The sequence below is a fragment of the Neomonachus schauinslandi genome, chromosome X (genome assembly GCF_002201575.2).
Source record: "Neomonachus schauinslandi chromosome X, ASM220157v2, whole genome shotgun sequence".
Lineage (NCBI taxonomy): Eukaryota > Metazoa > Chordata > Mammalia > Carnivora > Phocidae > Neomonachus > Neomonachus schauinslandi.
This window is the reverse complement of record NC_058419.1, coordinates 39,040,510-39,065,432: the sequence shown is the minus strand read 5'-3', so window position 1 is coordinate 39,065,432 and position 24,923 is coordinate 39,040,510. Positions and strand designations below refer to the sequence as shown.

Genomic DNA, 24,923 nt, shown 5'->3' with positions numbered 1-24,923 from the left:
TACGGTAAAAGTTAAGTGAGGCTTGGGGATAGGAATTGCTGAGAATTGTTATATTTTGAATTAGAGTAGTAAGAGAAAGCTGCTTTGAATGCAGTTGATCTGGTGACATGCAGTGAGGGAATGAGTCATTCAAGCATCCTGAGGTGGGAGCATACCTGACACTTCTGAAGAACATACAGGTGGCTAGTGTGGGTTAAGCAGAGTGAGTGAAGTGAAACTAAGTTAGAGATGAGATCAGGTTGGTAATGGGAGATCGATTATCTAGAGCCTTGCAGATCATAGTAAGGGATTTTACTCCTGTGTGAAATGGGGAGTGACTGGAAGGAGTAACATGATTGTACTTAAATTTAAAAATATATCGTAGCTCCTATTTTGGAACTATATCATAGAGGAATAAGGATGAAAACAGTGGGACCACTTATGACACTATTTAAATAATACAGACCAGAGGTCTTGATGGCTTGGATCAAGGTGGTAGCAGTGGAAGTGATAAGAAACATTCAGAATCTGAATATATTTTCCAGGTCAAGCCAGATATCATGGGCTATGAGAGGAAAGATATCATGGATGACTCTAAAGTTTTTATCCTGAGCAAGTTTGAGAATGGAGTTGCTACATACTGAGATAGGAGAGATTTGGGGAAGCAGATTTGGTGGGAAAGATCAGGAGCATAATTTTCTGATTGTTATAAAAACTTCTATATCCTAATATTATAAAAATAGACCTATGTCTTTTCTTCCAGTACTTTCATGATTTTGTTCTTTGTATTTACATCTTTAATCCATGGGCTTTTTCTCTATGATGTGTGAGGTGAGGAAGTAATATCATGTTTTCAAAATAAATACCCAGATAACCCAACCCCATATGTTATAGATTCCATTCTTTACTCATTGATTTGAAATTCCATTTAAAATTTTTTCTAAATTTTTTCATATATGTTTTTTTCTGGACTGAGCAAATGTTAACATTTATATAATGGAACTAAATTACCATAACTCATATCTGAATTTATAATGAATGTCAGCCAAAAAAAAAAAAAACATATTTCAATTGGCAAATATCCACAGTATATTCAACTCTTCAAGCAAGAGGCTAACTTAGTTTCTTTCTCTATGCAGCCTTCAAGTATATTTCAGGAAGCAAATTCTACACTAAACTTAGATACTTGCAGAGTTGATAAAACAGAAATCATGTATTTGAAGTAGTCTGTTGTTTCTTTCATATGGTATTGTTTTATCATATAATGGTGACACATTGAAAAAAATAAGATTTTATAGCTCAGTTCTTAGTTTGCACAGTTCTGATATGCACAAATTTGTTACCACAATTTAGTTAAATAACATCAGTCCACAACAACATAGTTCAAACTTAAGTTACCATGGTATATTAGCTCTTCTAAATCATAATCACTATAAATCCATAAATCACTGTATAGATAACTTGTGTATCATAATCAGTGAACGATTATTTCACTTCTTTCAAATTCTGTCAGTGATTAGTCACCGTGAAAATGTTATTCCCTTAATGCTCTTATAACAAAGCATGTAGTTGTGTTGCCTCTTTGTCTCATTGATAAACCAATGTGAAATTTTAAAAATACGGATACTCAAAAGAGAAAATTAACCAATAAAGATGAAAGTGCAAAAAAAATTGGAAGTGATAATACTGGAAGTGACATTTAAAGCTAATATAAATAGGGTTACAGACAAAATAGCCAGCCATAGGAATATTGACACTGCCACCATTGAGAGACTTTAGAGGTGCAGACAAGGAAGTTAGTGAAAGCAAACTTAGCAATATATGACTTTTCTCTATACATGTATAACTTACATGAAGAGAGATTTTAAAGTTGTGGGAAAAACTTTTAAAGGTCATGGAACAATCATATTTTTCTCATTATTAAGATCTCTTTTACATGGTTTTAGCTTGCATCTTCATTTTTATAGTTCCATACTATTGTGCAAAGTGAGACTGCCTATTATTATAGAGAGAGTAGAATTAAAGTTTCAGAAGACATAATAGTATGATTGGCGGATGTCAAGCATAAGAAAAAATTATATAATTAGTGAGTTGTTAAAAACAAGGATAGTGGTGGGGCAGTCCAAGAGGGTGGCATAAGAAGATACTGAACATACCTCTTCCCATGGACACAGCAAATCTGTAGCTACATAGGGAACAATTAATTCACTCTGAAAAAAGACCTGAAAACTAACTGAACAGCTTCCTTCACAACAAATAATAAAAGGGCAACATCAACGGGTAGCAGAGGCAGAAATATGGTCTCATCCAGAACCCCACCTCCACTACCCACAAGCAGAAGGGATCTTACAAATCTGGACCTCCTCCCTGAGGAGTTAGGGGTTCATGCCCCACATCAAGCACCCTAACCCCTGGGACCTGTAACAGAGAGACAATCCTCCAAAACATCTGGCTTTGAAAACCAAAGGGGCTTACATCCAAAGGGCTGTGGGGAACTGAGATGCATTTCTTAAAGGGCTTGCATGCAGATTCACCCACCTCAGGAACCAGTGCGAAAGCAGCAGTTTGAAGGTGCCTGTACTATTTGTGAAGGAGATTCATTTGCTAATATTAAAGCATCTGCCAGAGGGGCAGGAGTATGTTGGAACTCTCTTTGGAGTTGGAAGTGCTGGCAGGCACCATTTTTGTACTCTCCCTTTATCTTGATAGTACTGGCAAGTGTGACCAGCCCTGCACTCTCCCATTGCCCCACTAAAGATGGCAGGCAAGCACCAGCCCTAGATTCTCCTGTTGCCCTGCAAAAGAGCCACATACCAGTTCTGTGCTCTCCAGTGGCCCCCACAAAAGCCAGCAGGTGCATGCAGTCCATACTGGAGTCACTCCTTAATCATCAGGCTCTGGTGGCCAGGGGGCTTGCATTCCTAAATCCCACAAGACTGTAACAATCAAAGAGACAGTTCTTGGCATGCTACCACCCCCGCCCCAGAGCACTACACAGACAGCATACTGAAACAAATCCCCAGTCTGTCTGTGAAAAAGGCCTATTTACTTGTCTTGGAGCTTCTGCCTGAAGGGCAGACTTAAAAGTTTGGCAAAGATCTAGAGGCTACAGGAGTGCTCTCAGGGAATGTAGGCTGGAGTATGCCATCTTTGCATTCTTCCTCAGCCTTGCTACAGCTTGCTGGTACCTCCCAGAAAGGATTTGGTACATTTGTCTGAAGCCCTGAGTTTTTCAACACCTCCAGATCCACCTAGTCTGCAGGCCAGCAAGGTTTACTATTGTGGCACCACAGGACTATATATATTTGCATACTTTTAAACTGCTACCTCAGGATCTGGCTTCCAATCAGCCTGAAACTAGGTACTGACGGAGATTCCTCCCTTTAGAACACTGACAGGTCTTGGCACACCCTCAACAACTGGGACATATCAAGAATAAATTAGGCTGCTTAGACAATTACAAAGATTTGAGAGACAACAAGGAACTTAGGTCTAAGGTTGATGGATAAATTGTATCTTTTACACAAGGCTACTCCTTCAAGACTGGGGTAAGTAGCTGTTTTGCTGAAGAATACAATAACTGAATTGAAAAGTACACAGGAGGGGTTGAAAAGGAGACTACATGAAGCAGAAGAAAGTGATCTAGGAGACAAGTGTGAAACTCACCCAAACAGAACATCAAAAAGGAAAAAAAAAAAACTTCAAAAGTAAAGATAGCTTAAGGGACCTATGAGGCAACATAAATCTCAATAACATTTGCATTATAGGGGGTCCCAGAAAGAGAAGAGATAAAGGAGAAGGAAACTTATTTAAAGAAATAATGGCTGAAAACCTCTCTAATCTGAGGAAGAAAACATTCAGATCAAGAAAGACCGTAGAGACCCGAATAAGATGAACCCAAAAAGATCAACACTAAGACACATTATAAGTAAGCTGTCAAAAGTTAAAGAGAGAATCTTAAAAGGAGCAAGAGGAAAACCCCGTGTTATGTACAAGGGAACCCCAATAAGACTACAAGCAGATTTTTCAGCAGAAATTTTGTAGGCCAGAAGGGAATGGGACAATATATTCAAAATCCTGAAAGGAAGAAACTTCCAAACAAGAATACCCTCCCCAGCAAGGTTATCATTCAGAGTTGACAGACAGATAAAGACTTTTCCAGACAATCAAAAGCTAAAAGAGCTCATCACCACTAAACTGGCCTTACAGGAAATATTAAAAAGGGACTTCTTTAAGCTGAAAAGAAAGTGTATTAATTAGTGACAAGAAAACATATGTGAATGTATAAATCTCAAAGGTAAAAGTAAATCTATAGTAAAAGTAGTGGATTAATCACTTACAGATCTAGTATGAAGGTTAAAAGACAAAAGTAAAGTAGAAGTAACTCTAAGTACAATAATAAGTTAAGGGATGCACAAAATGAGAAGATGTAAAATGTGACATCAAAGACATAAAATGAGGGGGGAGTAAAAATGTAGTTTTCAAATGTGTTCAGACTCAAGTTACTATCAACTTTAAAAAGATTTTAATCTAGGCTGTTATCTGTGAGCCTCTTGGTAACCACAAAGCAAAAACCTATAATAGATCCACAAAAGATAATAAGAAAATATAATAGCATTAAAGAAAGTCATCAAACCACAACATAAGAGAGCAAAAGAAGAAGAAACAACAGAGAGGAACTACAAAACAGCCAGAAAACAATGAACAAGATGACAGTAGGTACATACCTATCAATAATTACTTTAAGTGTGAATGGACTAAATTCTTCAGTCAAAAGACATTGCATGACTGACTGGATTTTTAAAAAGACCCAGTTAATAGGCTACCTACAAGAAACTCACTTTAAGTATAAGGACACACCCAGACTGAAAGTAAAGGGCTGGAAAAAGATATTCCACACAAATGGAAACCAAAAAAAAACTGTATCACACAAAATAGACTTTTAAACAAAGACAGTATTAAAAGACAGGGGAATTACATATGATAAAGGGATCAATCTAATAAGAGGGTATAACATTGGTAAATATTAATGCACCCAACATAGAAGCACCTAAATAAATAAATATTAACAAACCTAAAGGGAAAAATTGACAGCAATACAGTTAATAGTAGGGGACTTTAATATCCCACTTACATCAATGGATAAAGATTAAACAACATGCTACTGAACAACCAGTGAGCCAAAGAAGAAATCAAAGGAGAAATAGAAAGAATACCTTGAGAAGAATGAAAACAGAAATACAACTTTCAAAAATCTATGGTGTGAAGCAAAAGCTGCTCTAAAAGGGAAGTTCATAGTGATAACAGGCCTACCTCAAGGAACAAGAAAAATCTCAAACTACATTTACATCTAAAGGAACAACAAGAAGAAAAACAAATGAAGCCCAAAGTTAGTAGAAGGAAGGAAATAAAAAAAGGTCAGAGTAGAAATAAATAAAATAGAGACTAAAAATAGAGCTGGTTCTTTGAAAGGATAAGCAAAATTGACAAACCTTTAGCTAGACTCACCAAGAGGGGGCTCAAATAAAAAATTAAATTAAATTAAATCAGAAATGAAAGAGAAGGATTTACAACTGACACCACAGATATACAAAAGATCATAAGACTATTACAAATAATTATATGCCAACAAATTGGGAGAGCCTAGAAGCAATGAATAGATTCCAATAAACATACAGTCTTCCAAGATTGAATCATGAAGGAATAGAAAATCTGAATAGACCGATTACTAGTAAACAGATTGAATCAGTAATCCAGAAAACCTCCAAAGAAACAGAAATCCAGAACTACACAACTTCACTGGTGAATTCTACCAAGCATTTAAAGATTTAATATGTATCTTTCTCAAACTTTTCCAAAAAATTGAAGAAGAGAGAACACTTTTGAACTCATTTTATGAGGCCAGCATTACACTGATACCAAAACCAGTCAAGGACACCACACAAAAAAGAAAATTACAGGCCGGTATCCCTGATGAACATAGATGCTGAAATGCTCAACAAAATATTAGCAAACCAAATTAAACAATACAACAATTAAAAGGATCATATACCACAATCAAGTGAAATTTATTCCAGAGATGCACAGATGAGGTTTACATCTACAAATCAATCAATATGATACATCACATTAATAAAATAAAGCATAAAAATCATATGATCATTTCAATAGATGCAGAAAAGGTATTTGACATAATTCAACATCCATTTATGATAAAAACTCTCAACAAAGTGGGTATATAGAGGGAATGTATTGCAACATAATAAAGGTCATACATGAGAAGCCCACAGCTAAAACATCATACTCAGTTGTGAAAAGCTGAAAGTTCTTCCTCTAAGATTAGAAACAAAACAAGGATGCCCACTTTTGCCACTTTTATTCAACATAGCATTGGAAATCCTAGCCAGAGCAATTAGGCAAGAAAAAGAAATGAAAGGCATCCAAATTGCAAAAGAAGGAGTAAAAACTGTCACTATTTGCAGAAAAATAAATGTATATGTGTGTATGTATATTTATACTTTATATTTATTAAAAAAAACCCTAAAGACTCCACCAAAAACTGTTAGAGCTAGTAAATTCAGTAAAGTCACTGGGTACATAGTCAACATTCAGAAATCTGTTGCATATCTATATACTAACAACCAACTATCAGAAAGAGAATTTAAGGAAACATTCCCATTTATAATTGCATCAAAATGAATAAAATACTTAGGAATAAATTTAACTGAGGAGGTGGAAGACCTATACTCTGAAAACTATGTCATTGATGAAAGAGATTGAAGATACAAATAAATGTGAAATTATTCTATGCTCATGGATTGGAAGAATTAATATTGTTAAAATGTCCATATTACCCAAAGCAATATACTGATTCACTGCAATCCTCATCAAAATCCCAATGCTATTTTTTCAAAGAAATAGAAGAAATAATCCTAAAATTTGTATGGAACCACAAAAGATTCTGAATAGCCAAAGCAATCTTTTTTTTTTTTTTAAGATTTTATTTATTTGACAGAGACACAGAGAGGGAACACAAGCAGGGGGAGTGGGAGAGGAGAAGCAGGCTTCCCGCAGAGAAGGGAGCTGGATGCAGGGCTCAATCCCAGGACCCTGGGATCATGACCTGAGCTGAAGGCAGACGCTTAATGACTGAGCCACCCAGGCGCCCCTAGCCAAAGCAATCTTGAGAAAGAACAACAACGCTGGAGGTATCATACTCCCTAATTTCAAACTATATTACACAACTATCTATAGTAATCAAAATAATATGGTATTGGCATTAAAACAAACACACAGATCAATGCAATAGAACAGAGAGCCCAGAAATAAACCCACACAAATATAGTCAGTTTATGACAAAGGAAGCAAGAATATGCAATGGGGAAAGCACAGTTGCTTTAATAAATGGTGTTGGGAAAAGTTACAGCCACAGGCAAAGAATGAAACTAGACTACTATCTTATACTATAAACAAAAATGAACTCAAAATGGATTAAAGATTTAAATGTAAGACCCGAAACCATAAAACTCCTAGAAGAAAACAGGCAGTAAGCTCCTTGACATTGGTCTTGGCAGTGTTCTTCTGGATGTGTCTCTAGAAACAAAGGCAATAAAAACATAATAAACAAGTTTGGCTACATCAAACTAATCTGCACAGCCAGGGAAGTTGCCAAGTGAAAAGGCAACCTAGTGAATGGGAGAAAATATTTGCAAATCATATGTCAATAAGGAGTTAATATCCAAAATACGCAAAGAACTCATACAGTCATTAAAAACGAAACAAAGAATCCAATTAAAAATGGGTAGAGAAACTGAATAGACATTTTTCCAAAGAATGCATACTAAGGGCCAACAGGTACATGAAAAGGGCCAACAGGTATTTGACATGACTAATCATCAGGGAAATGCAAATCAAAACCACAATGAGATATCACTTCACACCTGTTAAAATGGCTATTATCAAAAAGACAAGTTTTAGCAAGTGTTGGCAAAGATGGTGATAAATGGGAAGCCTTGTGTACTGTTGGTGAGAATGTAAATTAGTACAGCCACTATGAAAAATAGCATGGAGGATCCTCAAAAAAATTAAAAAAGAACTATCATATGATCCATCAATTCAACTTCTGGATATTTATCTAAAGAAAATGAGAACACTAACTTGAAAAGATATACACATCCCCATATACATTGTACTATATTTACAGTAGTCAAGATGTGGAAGCAACTTAAGTGTCCATTGGTATATGAATGGATAAAGAAAATGTGGGATATATATACAAGGCGGTTTTACTGAGCCATATAAAAGAATGAAATCTCGCCATTTGTGACAACATGAATGGACCTTGAGGGTATGATGCTAAGTGAAATAAGTTAGAGAAAGACCAATACCATATGATCTAATTTATATGTGGAATCTAAAAATAAATAAGTAGACAAAAATTTTTAGAGAATGAGCTAATAGATACAGAGAACAAAGTTGTGGTTGCCAGATATGGGGGTGGAATATTGGAGGGTGGGTGAAATGGGTGAAGAGGGTTAAAAAGTACAGACTTAGCTATAAACTAAATAAGTCATTGGATGTAATGTACAGCATAGTGACTATAGTTAATACCGTATTGTATATTGAAAGTTGCTAAGAGAGTAAAAAAAAAAGTTTTTATCACAAGAACCCAAAATTTTATAACTATGTATGGTGATGGATGTTAAATAGATTTATTGTAGTGATCATTTTACAATATATATAAATATCAAATTGTGTTGTATACCTGAAACTAATGTTATATGTCAGTTTTATCTTAATAAAAAAAGAATTATATCAAAGGTTAACATTTGAACAAATGTAGATATTTGTGGCTTAAGTCTATTCAAGTCCTATCAAGCTTTTGCTTTGTAAATAGAATTTTCCTTTCTCAGAGTGATTTACAAGATTTCTGGCCAGTTTGTTGATGTTCTGAGTAAACTCTCATTTTTTATTTCTTCTTGCTTACCTTTTTGGAAGCTCATTGCTTTCTCTGAAAGTGTATGAATGATAAAAACTTAGATAAAACTTAAACTAGCAAATTGTAGTCCTTTTCAGAAGCCCTGGTGAAATATTTACTTTCTTTATACAATTTAGAATAGGGCCGTAGAGTGGTGAGAACTGTAGTGGGGAACCAAGTGCTAGTTGAAATTAAGAGATTTGGGTTGTTTGTAGAACTTAACATACTTTATCATAAATCACCAGGAGCTTGTTTATTGCCTTTCAAGTTTACCATTAGCAGACTATTGGAATTTTCTTCTTGTTTTTCATTTTGATATATAAATGTCATTGGTTCATGAATAACAAGAAGAATTATGATAGTTTATTCAAAGCTTTTCTGTGTAAATATCTAAGGTGGAACCAGTTCAATCCAGAATTTAATTGTATACCTATTATGTGTGTAAAAATGTGCTAGATGTTATATGCAAACAATGAATCATGGAACACTACATCAAAAACTAATGATGTAATGTATGATGATTAACATAACATAATAAAATTTTTAAAATGTGCTAGATGTTTGATTTATAAGGGTTCAGACCAAAATACATATATTCCCAGCCCAATGGGATGTAAGGAGAAAAGGAATTAGTTAAAAAGGCTTTTGCCATAATGCAGAATCATTTGAGTCACAAATAGATGATCTTATTCACCTAGACAAGCACAAGCACTAAATGGAGAAGGAGATATTCAGTAGATGATGTTGAACAGTGACACTTTGTTGGAGAGGTCATGATCCTCATGAGCAAAGCAGTGGACACTGGTAGATTTAGAGTTACAGCATGTTCTCATTGTTATCGGGGAAAACTTGTTTTAACTTGTGAAAGTGGGTATGAATTCTAAGGCTCTATTAGAAGGAAACATAATGCAAAAGTTCACTGAGCAAAAGTGGTTACATATGAATTGTCCCTGACTCCAAAGGAATGTTCAGTGTAGTTGAAGAATCAAGACATGCATATGTGAAACCATTATTGATTTGACAGAATAAGAACCTTCCCTACATTCTTAGCATAAGCTTTCTTTGTCCTAGAAGGCTTCATGGAGGATATGGGATTTGAGATGTTCACTGAAGAATTGCTAGACGTATTCATGTTAAGATTAAATTTACTTTTTGCAGTAGAACCTACTGTAACTATTGTTGGACATAATTATTGTAAGCAGTGAATTTCATTGTAGCATACTAGGGATAACAATCACAGGTTCAAATCAGACTATCTGGATCCAAATGCAGACCCCACAACTTATTAGTTGCAACACTGTAAAATAGGATAGTGTATTTCTTACCAAATTGTTAAGGATTAATGAGATAATACATTTACATATTTTAGAAATAGCATGAACTCTGGAGTCTGACAGACTTGGTTCACATTCTAATTCTGCTGCTTGCTAGAGCCATTAGGCACTTGAGTTCTCCAAGATTCAGTTTTCTCATTTATAAATAGAGATGATAAAGCCTAACTCAAAGAGCTGTTGTGATGATTAAACAAAGCATTTTCAGGCTAAATTTCTACAAGTAATTAAACAAAACATATTATGTAAAGCACTTAGCAGAGTGCCTGACATATAATAAAAGCTCTATAAATAATGTTATGTTGTTATACAATCTAAGTCATGTAGAGACTCAGTTTTATCTTCTTATTCGTGGTTTTAGGGTGAACCTGGTCTGCCTGGATACCCAGGAAACCCTGGAATCAAAGGTTCTAGGGGAGATACTGGTTTGCCTGGATTACCAGGGACCCCTGGAGCAAAAGGACAGCCAGGCCTTCCTGGATTCCCTGGTAATATTCCTTTTCTTAAATGCTTCCTTCTCTCCTTCCTATCAACTCTAACCCATACCACAGAGCAACTTATTTGGCAGACTGCTATTCTGTTTCCCAATGAGATACTGACTAGCAACATCATCTTGAACCAGCTCTTTAACTTTTCTTTGCCCAAATTTCTTTCTGTATAAAATGAGAATGAGTATTACCAGCTCAGCAGGACAATATCCTCTGGGCAAAAACTGTTTGGTAGAGCATTTTTCAATCTTTGACTGCTAGCCACAAGTCAATTAAGAGACCTTACTATTTTTGTAGGTGATAATATACACTACCAGATCTTAGCCTGCCGCTGATTCTCTTAGAAAGTTGTGCTCAGGCACACAGGTAGGTGGCTTTTGGTAGGACAGCTGTTCAGTTCTTTTATATGACAAGGACTGAGTCATGCAAGCAAAGGGACTTAGCATTATAGTCAAGTAGGTAGCCTGAACTACAGTTATACTATCTGCTCTGTTTATGCTTGTATTTAATTTGTTCGTTTGTTTGTCTTTTGGATCGCACAGTGGCATGGATAGAGTGGGCCTTTGGTTATCTTTTCCTTAACGTTTTATTGAAGTATAATGTAGAGTAAAATGTACTAGACTATAGATGAGTTTTCACCCGTATATATATACATGTACCCACCACACATATCAAGATATAAAATAGTTTCCTTGCCCCATAAAGTTTTACCCATGCCCCTTCACAGTGAAACCACCCCCCCGCCAAGGTAACACTATTATTACCATCAAGTAATTTCACCTGTTTTTGAAATTAATATAAATGGAATCATACAGTATATATCCTTCTGTCTGGCTTCTTTCACTCATGCCTGTAAGATTCATTTGTCTTGTTGCATGTGTCAGTAGTTTGTTTTTTTTTTTTTATAATTACTCTGTAATAGTACATTGAAGAAATACATAATAATCAATAACCCATTCACCTGTTGATGGACTCCTGGGTTGTTTCCAGTTTGAGACTATTAAAAAAAAGATGCTATTAACATTCTTTGACATGTCTTTTGGTGGACATACATACTCATTTCTCTTAGACAATAACTTGATAGTAGAATTACTGAATCATAGAGTAGGTATACGTTTCACTTTAGTAGATGGTGCCAGTTTTCCAAAGTGGTTTTATAAATTACAGTCTCACATGCAATCTATGAAATGTTCCTGGGTGGCTACTGGTGGCTTGTCATGATTATATTGTGGTTAGTACTTTGTATTGTGAAATGTCCAGTTGCCCATGTCCTCACCTCATTTGGTATTGTCAGTCTTTATAATTTTAGCTGTTCTGGTGGGTACATAGAAGTGTCTCATTGAAGTGTTAATTTACATTTTTAAATGAATAACAATATTAAACACCTTTCCATATTCTTATTGGCCCTTTGGATAGCATCTTTTGGAAATGCCTGCTCCATGTTGTTTTGCTCACATTTATTGGATTGTTTACCCTTTTTTCTTATTGATTCAGAGTAGTTCTTTATATATTCTGGATATGAGTCCTTGTCAGATACATGTATTACAAATATGTTCTTTCTGTCTCAAATTTGCCTTTCATTCCTAATGCTGTTGTGTGATGACGTTTTCTTAATACTGTTGTGTGATGAACAAAAGTTGCTAATTTTTTTTCAAAAGTTAATTTTAGTAAAGTCCAGTTTATTAATTTTCTTTCATAGTTAGTGCTTTTTGTGTCCTATTATAAAATATTTGCCTACTCAAGTTTATGGATGTATCCTTCTATTTTTTCTGTAACATTTAAGGTTTAAGCTTTTATATTTAGGTTTATGATTTGTTCGAATAAAAATATTTTTATGGTGTGAAGTAGGGGTCAAGGTTCATTTTTTTTCAAACAGATATTCAATTGCTCCACACTGGTTTTTTTTCTTTTAAAGAACCTGGGATCTTCTGTTCTGCTCATCAAAAGACATCATTAAGGAAATGAATAGGGAAGCCACAGACTTGCAAAACATATATCTGACAAATGACTGATATCTGGGATATATAAAGAACTTATACAATTCAATAATAACAAGATATACAATCCACTTTTTTTAAATGGGGAAAACTATGAACAGACGTTTCACAAAAGAAGATATATGGATGGCCAATAAGCACATGGAAAGGTGATCAATATTATTAGCCATCAAAGAAATGCAAATTCAAACCACAATGAAGTAGCACTACATTCCTACCAGAATGGTTATTATTAAAACAACTGATATCACCATATGTTGTACAAGGATCTGAAGCAACTGGAATTCTGAAACATTGTTGTGAGTGTCAATTAGTTTGGCAGGTTTTTTCTTTTTAATAAGATGCACCATATGCCTACTCTGACTCAGCAGTTCCATTCCTATCTAGGTATTTATCCAAGATAAATTAAGACATATATCCGCAAAAATACTGGTGCAGAAATATTCATAGCAGTGTTACTCATAATAGCTAAAAACTGGAAGTAGAACAGATTTCCGTAAATTGAATAGATATTCATAATACCTAAAACCTGACAATGACCCAAATGTCTGATAATAGATGAATGGATTAAAAAATTGGTATATCCATACAGTGGAATCCTACCAGTTCTACCAATGTAATATTTTGGTGATTATTTTTATTATGAATATATAATAATGCCAGCCTCTGGATAAATCACTTTAAAACTTAAAATTATTCTTAAAAATATTGAGCAAATACCAGCATCTTCCTTGTTTTTCCCCCTATTCTTCACTGTTTCTGTTCTAACTCTATAAATTGTAAGTTTGAGTTGTAACTCTTAAAGCAATGCAGTTTTTCTTCTATTACTAAATTGAACTCTTTATTCTAGGAACCCCAGGACTTCCTGGAGCAAAAGGTATTAATGGTCCTCCTGGGAACCCTGGCCTTCCAGGAGAACCTGGTCCTGTAGGTAAGCATGAAACCTAAGGATTAGTTGTAAAACTAAGGCTCATATTCATTTTGGGAAAGTCATATCATTTCTGGGAGCTGTGAACAGTTTTAAGACAAAGAAACTTAGTTCTACTTGTTAGGTACAAAGGAAACAACTTTTTTTTTTTTTTTAAGTGAACAACTCAAAAAAAGTTACTTAAAATTATTACTTTGGAACCTTATTTGGGGGGGCTCTTTCCAGGGAGAGTTATTTCAAATATCCTACAATTAGTGGAAGCTCTGGTATTTTTCGGAATGGCAAAGTGTAGCACTGTTGTTTACTGAGTTCTAAAGCAAGTCACTTCTCTGGCCCCACATATGAGGCCTATAATAGCACCCCATTCCACCCCCACACCTTACCCTCCTTGATATTCTAAAGCTAGATTAAAATGAGAAACTGGAGGGCGCCTGGGTGGCTCAGTTGGTTAAGCGACTGCCTTCAGCTCAGGTCATGATCCCAGGGTCCTGGGATCGAGTCCCGCATCGGGCTCCCTGCTCTGCGGGGAGCCTGCTTCTCCCTCTCCCATTCCCCCTGCTTGTGTTCCCTCTCTCGCTGTGTCTCTCTCTGTCAAATAAATAAATAAAATCTTTAAAAAAAAAAAATGAGAAACTGGAAGTTTTTGGATACTGAGTGAATGATAAAGTTCTTCCTTATTAGCCTTTATTCCTTCTGTGCTGCTTTTTCACAAGATTTCGTCATTTAAAGGGGTGTCTCGGGTACTTTGTGTCATTTGGATAGAACTATTTGAAGCTAGTATGGAGAGAATGGGGAATATGGAAGGAAAGGGAATTGGGAGGATAGGTATAACCTGCTGTACCCTGTGCTTTAGGTGGTGGAGGTCGTCCTGGGCCACCAGGGCCTCCAGGTGAAAAAGGCAACCCAGGTCAAGATGGTATTCCTGGACCAGCTGGACAGAAGGGTGAACCAGGTGCTATATTTTTTCATTGTTCCTAATTTTCTAATTTCTTCCTTGTCTTCTTTAACTTTTGCCCTTTTTCACCCACAATGAAATTATATCTTCTTTCTTAACCTCTAAGCTGCTATACACTTTTCCCTTCCTAAGTACCTTCTTGCACTCTACTGAGAATATTACTTCACGTTTATCAATCAGGTTGCTCCTTCTTATAAAAAACTCCATATCCTTTCTTGCCCAGTTTTTCATGTGAGGAAGTTACCCAGCTGTTTTTATCCTTTCTGGATGACCTCGTTTCACTATGCAATCTATATTCCATTTATAGATCTATATGTATATAAAGATATATTTAACACTTATCACAAGTAGAATATGTCTTTATAGTTTTCTCATGTTTGAATTGTGGTTCCATGTTGAAAACAAATCTTCTGCATGTTTCATATAACATAGTAGCACTCAGTAAAAAACTGAATGAGCCAAAATAATTTGTCCTTGTTTCATTTATTATTATCTATTTGAGAGTTTGGATTTATGCTCTGACAGGTCAGCCGGGCTTTGGAATCCCAGGACCCCCTGGACTCCCAGGACTTTCTGGTAAACTTTCATAAAACATACTAGATCAGTCCATATAAAGAGAATGTGCTCCAGTACATTTATTTTTCCATCTTCACCACTTACTGTTATAAAATGCACATACAACCCCAGAAAACTCAAAGCTAAAGTTATATCTTAAAGCAGTTCTTAATTAACAATTTAGTAGAAAGAGTTGTGCTACATAAAAATGCATTCTTAAGGAAATTTACATATAAATATCCCTTTGTTAATTTCATAAGTAACTGCTGAGGAAATGATAAAGAAAGCAAAATTGTAGAAAGAGGTAGATTTCACTAAATTTTTTTAAAGTCTTTCAGCTGGAAAAAAAAATCCTCTTTTCTCCCTATGGAAACAAAACCAAAGTAATATAAGGAAACTCTTTAGAAATATGTTACCAATAACAAAAATGAAAAACTTCATATTAGTATACATCTTGCGTTTTGGGTGGGTATGTGCTCATATACATCTACGTGCCCTCACTTGTTCTTACTTTTCATTGTAAGCACCAAAGCATTAATTGAATGACTGATTGTGTGTACAGATGTGCCTGTTTATGTTCTGAAGTGACCATTAGCTATTCTATGGAAGTTTTTTTTCAAACTACAGACATATCTCCTAGAAATTCCTATATCCTTCCCATGATCCCAATGTCAAAATTATCACTTTAATGTGCCACTGTTACATCGCTTTCAGGTATGTTGGTGGTGTAGAAAAAAAATGTTGAGAATAGTTTGTCTGGGTTGGGATTCTAAATCTTGAATAGAATTGTCTTCAGGGACATACAGCAACCACTGAAGATCCATATCTTCATTAGTCTCAAAATTAGCCTCAAAATATTTCTTCAAGGAATTTCCCCAAGCCATCTCTAACCTGTTCATGCCAATACTTTAAACCTTTCTATTTTTTCGATTTTTATTTTCTCACAGCTACTGATCATGTGATCTTTGCTCTGTGTCCTAATACAAAGGGTATCTTTCAGGATCCAAGCTATTACTGTTTTTATATTTCTATACATACTCTAATAAATATTTCTGTAAGCAGTTGAATATATTTCATAAAACGAATGGGTTTTTTGGACGGGTGAGGAATTTGGTGGGAGATAGAAATGATCCTAGCAAATCCCATCACTTGTTCTAATAAGAATGAATAGATTTAGCCTTATAGGCAAGCCTAATACAGGCAGTATCTAATTTGTTTCCTACTGTCACTTTGCTTTCATAGGTCAAAAGGGTGATGGAGGATTACCTGGCATTCCAGGAAACCCTGGCCTTCCTGGTCCAAAGGGAGAACCAGGCTTTCAGGGTTTCCCTGGTGTGCAGGGTCCCCCAGGCCCTCCTGGTTCTCCGGGTCCAGCTCTGGAAGGCCCTAAAGGCAACCCTGGGCCCCAGGGTCCTCCTGGGAGACCAGGTATGTACATGAGTGGTAGGGGAATAGTCTGTTTATTCATTAATTTATTTCATTTTGCTGGCAGGTTATTCAGTTTTTAGGACTTAAGACTCTGTAAGAACTTATTACAAGTAAATAGCTTGGTTTATACCTAGCTCCATCCATTTCTGTAGCATCTAATAATTCTTTTCAGTAACGCCTTTCATCATTTACTTAAAGTTGAACTAAAACTAACTTGGAGGAAAAAAGGAAATAGTGGATTTATTAGTCTTTAATAAAAACATAAAACTATACTGATAACCTGGCAGCAAAATGCCATCTGCATTTTTAATGTGAGCTTCTCAGCATGTCATCACAGAAATCATTTTAGTGATCACCCCATAGATGCTTGTGGTCCATACCAAAGTGTTGCTATGGTTCTCTCATATGATCAGCAAATGTCACCAAGCACAATAAAAAATTTTTTATCTTCTCTAGGAACTAGGCAATCAAATTTATCTTCAACATCACAGCATGATTAAATTGAATAGCGATCTCTTCATACCAGCTTCATGTCTATACCTCATTTGTCTTGTGTTAACTGCTCTTGTAGTCTCAATTTTGCATCCAATGTTCGCTTTTCATTTTGTGTATGTGCTGTGTCACTTCATTTTGCTGTTTGGAAATGCTTGTTTTCATCTGGGATTAATGTTGCTGAGCCCAACCACTGGTGACAGATTATTAACAGATTTTTGGGACTTAATATTCAGTTTTTATATTTTGAGAAATTAAAAACTTGGCCTTCATTGATTTAAAATAATAAGAGAAATCTAAGGTTAAAGAAACAAAACAGTTGTCCTTTTAGCCTTTGAAAATCTCTGACTCATTTTTTAAATGTATTTAAAAATAAAAATCTCCATTTAAATTACCATAAACTCTGAAGTGATTGGAGTTAATTTTAATAAGATATGCTCTGAAAACATGAATCCAATGGGATCACATACTTTGTCCAGAGGATCATTTCAAAACCAGATTTTATCTGATCTGACTTGACTGTTTATAGAGGGTGTTCAGAGTTTTACCTTGTTTTACTATTGAAGAAAACCAGTGAAAATCACCTCAGCCATATTAACTCTTGCATGTGAAGAATTGACACCAATGTCTTGCTTGGTTATGCATGCAATAATTACAAAATAAACCAAACTATTATCATTTTTTATGTTTTAATCAGCACTCTGATTATTTGTTTTTTACTGGTAATGGAGCTCACTGTGGAACATTTTTGTGAAATGTGTCAGCATAAAGACATTAGTCACAAAAGTGCTTTTAAAAATTACTGTTTCTAAATAGTAGGAAGAAGAACACCTTCCTCATGAGTAGTTTGCGACATCTCAGTTTATTCATAAACTGCAAATTAAAATGGAGTTTTAAACCCAATTGATCTTAGAATTAGTTGTTTTTGAGCTCATGGTAACGATTATTATAAAAATGTTTTTTTTGTCCTTCAAAATATGTCACATGTGCTGTCTTTGTTTTAGTGCTGATGCTAAGTGGTAATAATTTGGTTTATCTACAGGTGCATGAATATGAACTTCCAGAGTATTCTTTTATTGAATTAAAGTTTAACTTGAAAGAAGTTAGTGTAATGCTTTAGTTTCTTGATATTGCTAACAATTTTGATATTTTTCCTTTTTGTTAATGATGACATTGGGCCTTGGTGAACTTTGATCCCTATCCAGGTCCTCCAGGTTAGCTCCTTAACTCCAAAGTAGTAACTGCATGAACTTTGAAACTTTTCTTAAATTTTTATATATATTTATATGTATGTGTGTATATATAGTTATACATATATACATATATATGTATACATATATGTATATGTGTGTATAAGTATATAATTCTATATGTAATTCCTCTCTCTCCATATATATATATATATACATACATATATATATATACCTCTACCTAATATTTTCAAGTGCTTGAATGTATTTTAAGAGCATATATGCCAATTCAGTTCTTACATGTTGATCTGTCTCTGAAAGCTGAAAGAACTGTAGAGTCCAATGTTTCTATCTATTGGAATAACCCAAAATTACCTAGTTAGGAAAACTAACATTTTAAAATTCATATATTTTTTGTAATTTTTAGTCAAACATTTATAGTACCCAAAAGTGTATTGTATAATATTTTACCTTTACCTTCAGAGTAGAGTATATTTCTTATTTTTGTTTTATATCTATTAATGTAAATGAAATCAAACAATCCTCCAAAAGGCATTCTTTTTTTAACTTTTTATTTAAATTCCAGTTAGTTAACATACAGTGTAAATTAGTTTCAGTTACAATTTAGTGATTCAACCTTACAAACAATATCCATTGCTCATCACGAGAAATGTACTCCTTAATCCCCATCACCTGTTTCACGAACCATCAGTTCTCTATAATTAAGAATCTCTTTCTTGGTTTGTCTCTGTCTTTTTTTCCCTGGGCTCATTTGTTTTATTTCTTAAATTCCACATATGAGAGAAGTCATATGGTATTTGTCTTTCTCTCACTGACTTATTTTGCTTAGCATAATACCCTCTAGTTCCATCCATGTTGTTGCCAATGGCAAGATTTCATTCTTTTTTATGGCTCAGTAATATTCCATTTTATATATATGTATGTATATATATATATATATATATATATATATATATTACATTTTCTTTATCCACTCATCATTCTATGGACATTTGGGCTCTTTCCATAATCTGGCTACTATAGATAATATAGATAAAATACTATAAACATCAGGGTGCATGTATCCCTTTGAATTAGTATTTTTGTATTCTTTGGGTAAATACCTAGTAGTGCAATTGCTGAATCATAGGGTAGTTCTGGTTTTAACTTTTGAGGAACCTCCATACTGTTTTCCACTGTGGCTGCACCAGTTTGCATTCCCACCAACAGTGCAGGAGGGTTCCCCTTTCTCCAAATCCTTGAAAAGGCATTCTTTTTAAAACAATAATATGTATTATCAAATCCTGCAAATATGCAATTCTTGACTTGCCACAACTCTTGTAATTTTTCAAACCATCCCATCTTCACATTTTGGGTTGTCACAAAGTTTTAAATTCTCCTGCTATGAAAATGAACTAATAGGTATAGAGTAAAAAAATTCCATACAACCGACACAGATTAGAAGCCTCTTACTCTTATTTGAATTATACACATAAAAACATTACACACTGAAGAATAGTTATTGGGAGCTGTCCAATGGAAAATTGCTGATTCACAGTGAGGGATGTTAACCTAATTAGGAGTAAAAGGAACCACAAATATCTGAATGTGTTTATTATTTCAAGATAAATAGACCTTTTTAAATTTCTAAGGAGGAACTAAAATGGGGAAAAAGTATATTCCTAAGTTCTGACTATTGGGAATGGCAGGAAATTTTATGAATTAAAAATTCGTAATTTTTCAAGATTCTTTTTAGGAAGCCATCTTATCTGAACAGATTCCCTAGTTACCTATTCCTACTTACTACATCACTCCTTCCACAAACCTATAATTTCATAGAGCCATAGAGTATCTGATCGAGAAGTGACCTAAGTTTTATACTTTTCAAAGAGATATTACTCACCAGACACTTGTTAAAGATGGCAAGACACGTTTTATTTAAGACTATTGCAGTAGGGGAGAGACAGTTGCAATAGGGGAAAGAAACTGAGCTCAACTGAATACAACAAGGATAAATGGGGATTTTAGTCAACCAGCAGAGTGAGGGAGTCAGTAGATGAAAAGTTACTAACATGAAACATCAAGGGTAGGTAGATTCTTGCTAAACTGGCCTAATAGAATTCTTGCTAAAGTCAGGCCAAAGACTTAGACATCAAGGTTGGGGGATAAGGGACTTGATCAGATATCAACAGTGGGGGGACTCTCTGTAAACTGACTTGCTCAAGGATTCTTGCTAAAACTAGACTTCAGCATACCAAAAACAGGGCCAAAGAATGAGGCCTAGTTGAGAGGAAGGGTCAGGGGAGCCTGTCTAAAGTTTAATTAAGGAGAGAATCTTCATCACATACGAGAAAACTGAGGTCCAAAGATGTTAAGAAGCTTGCTCAAGGTCATACTGTTAGTCACTGGCATAGCTGGGAATCTGACTTAGGGCTTCCCAGTGCTCTGTTCAGTGTCTGTTTTACTAGTAACATATATCATCCTCTGACAAAGGCAGTTGTATGGCTCAATGCTTATGATCTGGCTTCTTATTCTAGTTATAAATATAATAAGTGATGAAGCAAAGCTGCTTCTGCCATTTTAGGAGACTCTTAGTTACAGCACACTGGACCTTGCCTCCACTCTCTTGTTTTCTGTTACCTCATAAGTTCCACCAATCCTTATTAACTGCTTCTTGAGTTTTTCCTAAATGGATGTCTTCAAAAAGATTAGGACAAGTGCATACTATTTAACTATCACCATGATAAAGAGAAAACTTAGGGTATACTTTGAAGTAATTTTGAGTACTCCCCTTTCTGACTTGCATAAAAGTCTGCTGCCTTGATCACTTCCAGATTTTAGTGTTGGCTAGAAGATTGCTTTCTTCTGGGGCACTAGATTATATTCAAAGAAGAAACAGGGAAGTAGCCACATCACTTTTAAACCAACTTGACATCTTATTTACCAGATGTACTCTAAATTACATAGTTATTGGAACCTGGTATCTACAGTGTTCTCTTCTTTGCAACAGTTGAAGACTACAACCTTAAGTGGAAACTGGATTTAAAATTGATGTTATATGCAACTGATGAATCATTGAACACTACATCGGAAACTAATGATATACTATATGTTGGCTAATTGAATTTAAATAAAATAAAATTTGCCAATCAATTCATAAGCTTATCTTTAGTTATTACCACTGATGTACAAGACTTTAGGTATTTTTATTTTATTTTTTTCAGTTAAACTTTGTTAGGTCATTTGAGAAATAATGGATCGATCACTTCATGTACAAAATTGACTTGGCATATAACTCATTAAAATTTTAATTCTTAGAAATTAAAATCTTAGAAGTTTTGCTATGATATGATCTGAAGTTTTCTTTGTTAGTTACTCAGACCAAAATACATATTTCAGTGACTTTTTTCTAAGCATTCTTGTTATTGGTCCTTCTATAGCAAATACATATATAAAATGTCTTTACTCAAATTCAGAATTATCTTAGGTAGGAATTCTATTTTATTTAACTAATTGTGTGGCCAGACTCTCTCAAACTGTCGTCTTGAGTCAGTTTTCTGTATGTGGTTTAGAAACCATTTAAACAAACAGAAGCTGATTTTTAGCCTTTTGAATTTCAAATTATTAAATGCCTTGAAAGTTTATTGCCTGGCAGTAATAATAATGTTTTATATTTATGTGACATGCCACCATTTACATCATATAATGTACTTTTTTTTTTAATTTTTTTATTTAAAAAGTTTTTATTTATTTATTTGAGAGAGAGAGAATGAGAGACAGAGAGCATGAGAGGGAGGAGGGTCAGAGGGAGAAGCAGACTCCCTGCTGAGCAGGGAGCCCGATGCGGGACTCGATCCCGGGACTCCAGGATCATGACCTGAGCCGAAGGCAGTCGCTTAACCAACTGAGCCACCCAGGCGCCCCATATAATGTACTTTTATTAAGAGCTCCTTGAAGGCAGAGTTTGGGTATAGCTAATCTTTGTGTACCCTGTAGCACCTTGCACATGGCAGATATCAGGTCTATATTTTTAAAATGGAATTTGACCTTTAAAACAACTCTGCGAGGGAGGTTAGGGCAGATAACACTGTTCCTATTATGTGGGTGAGAAAACAAGCTCAGAGATTGAATTGTCCACAGTCGCATAGATGTAAATAGTAGAACCAACAACAGACCCTAGGTCTTCTAAATCCTAGATTCAGTGCTCTAGCACAATTTATTCTCTCTGCTAAGCTCAGTGTTTATAAATCATAGCAAGACTTCTAAGGAAAGGAAATTGTGTTTATAGTTAATTAACATTAACCAAGAGTTGGCCTATTTATAGGCTTTTTATCTTTTTATGTAATGATCCTTTTTTTTAAATAGTTAATAGCCTGATTTAATATGTGCATTGAAAAATAATAAAGTAAATGTGATATTTTCTGTGGTTTGGGGTAGGATATTGCATGTCAAAATATTCTTAATGTACCCCTTCACTGATGGTCTTCACATTTTTGGAAAATTTGGCTCTTTATTTTAACATTCAGTGGTGAACAAATACATATTGGCTCTTTCTCTTTAAATAACTTGTTATAAGTAATAATTCACAGAAGAAAGCTTCTTGATGAATTAGGAAAAAAATCAGAATGTGGCTTCATAGAATGATTTTCAAAGAAGGCAAATAGAAGTACAGTTGGTAATAGCCATTGTGTACTTATATTTTAATTTCTCTAGTCACCTGTGATCTCTGTATTTTTGTCTAATGAGGCCTTTAAGGTTAACTGTACCTCTCTGAGGCGGTCTGAACATATCAAGAAATTTGCACCTTGAGTTTTTACTAAAGGAAGGCAGAGGCCAAGATAAATGTAAGCATTTATCTAAAATTATCCCTTTGTGAAGGGAATGGAAGGCAATCAGTGAAATGGTACTGTCTTACCAACTTTAATGTTTGAGATGCTAACTTTTGGAAAGCCACAGTAGCAGTGTTAACATGATATCTTTAGTAGAGTTTTCCATTTTTTGGATTAATGAAAGCGAGCAGCTTATTTCCTATAATAAGCTCTATTTGAAAATGTTTGGCTATCTACACTTCTGTATGGTTCTGTTTGCATACTGATTATGCTGTAGATATGAGAAATGCTGGCAAAGAGGATTATTGTTTAACTTGTGCTATAATGTGAACCACTTCTAACTCATAATCTTATTTTGTACTGTGTGATGTCTGATACTGCTAACATCGATCTTTGGGCTTTGGTGAACTCTGATCTTCCCAGGTTTTCAAGGTTAGACTCTTCACTGGTCAATTCTTTTCTTTTTTTTTAATGTTTTGTATGTATGATAAGAGAAATGCACTTTTTGTTTTTTTGCTGTAACTCAGAAGTCATTGAAGAGGGCTGTTATCCTCAAATACTACCTGCTCTGGTATTTAACATATTGGTAAAGGTAATGTGACTTGTTTATAATCAAGTTTGAAATGACATTAGGTCTTTGTAGCTTCATAATAGGTAATCCATATGTGAAGACATGTTGAATTTTAAATGGATATACACTTGTTGTTATCTTGAAGACTGCATTAAGATTTTTAGGCAGGCATCTGGCCTATTTGTAACCTCTGCATATTGGTTTTTGTTGCATGACATTGCTCTGACATGTGTTTATGTGGCTATTTTCAAAAATGGAAGAGGGTTAATATTGAGTACTATTAAAAATAAAACGTATATGTCCCTTATGTCATTAGCAAGTCATTAATTTAAATTTGAGGGACTCCAGAATGGAAGGTCTGAATTAATAACATGTAAATTTCCCAGTATTTTCTTTTAATTGCAGAAAGAACAATGCCCATAACATGCCTAATTTTTTTTCAAATATTCTGATAACTTTTCAGACTGGGGAAGAGGATCATAAATGATTCCTTTTTTTCCCCATCTTAATCTTACTTCCTCATTGTTAGGCTGATTAACAGATAGTTTATTTTTTTTCCCCAATAAGACGATTTACTACCTGATTTCTAGTCCAAATTATACATTATGGATGAAACTAATACTTTTGCTTAGAAAACCCTATCTAGGGGTGTGAGCTCAGCAGTTTTTCTTGTTTGTTTATTTTAGTGCAAAATACTCCAACCCTTACTTTATGATTGGGAAGAGAATTTCTAAGTGTGTCTGTCTGGTTGCTGGCCTTGGGTGGACTATATAATTTAAACTGTTTAAAGATAAAACAGTTGTTACACAGTTGTGGACATGCTTCCTCTTTCTCATGTGCCAGATAGAATAGTGTTATATTATGAAATCACATAGAAATAGCTGAAAGTTTTAAAATGGACTCATATTTTAAAGATATGTTCTTACTTTCAGTTTTACTAATAAGGTAATAGTAGTAGTAACAATTTTTAAAAACCTCTTACATAATTCTTACTATGTACCAGGCACTGTGTTAAGTAATTTATACATATTATCTTATTTAATCCTTGGATCAACCTGGTGAAGTAGGTACTATTCTTATTTCCATTTTAAAGAGGAGGAGATTGAGGCCAAAGAGATTAATAAACTTCCTAAGGTCTAACAGCTAATAATTATTGGAGCTGGGATTCCAACCCAGCATTCCAGCTCTAGAGTCCAGCATTCT

General features: G+C 34.7%; 1 protein-coding gene across 2 annotated transcripts in view; it reads left to right on the top strand.

The window, feature by feature from the left end:
* Positions 1 to 24,923, top strand: part of COL4A5 (collagen type IV alpha 5 chain) — a 231,544-nt gene that overhangs the window by 186,871 nt on the left and 19,750 nt on the right. Inside the window, exons 37-43 of one of the 2 annotated variants that reach the window (XM_021678553.2) lie at positions 10,649 to 10,775; positions 13,623 to 13,703; positions 14,554 to 14,652; positions 15,181 to 15,231; positions 16,453 to 16,638; positions 18,336 to 18,344; positions 23,573 to 23,581. In XM_021678553.2, coding sequence (XP_021534228.1) covers positions 10,649 to 10,775; positions 13,623 to 13,703; positions 14,554 to 14,652; positions 15,181 to 15,231; positions 16,453 to 16,638; positions 18,336 to 18,344; positions 23,573 to 23,581 — 562 coding nt within the window. The remainder of the gene's footprint in view (positions 1 to 10,648; positions 10,776 to 13,622; positions 13,704 to 14,553; positions 14,653 to 15,180; positions 15,232 to 16,452; positions 16,639 to 18,335; positions 18,345 to 23,572; positions 23,582 to 24,923) is intronic. The other variant, XM_021678559.2, reaches the window with a different exon arrangement.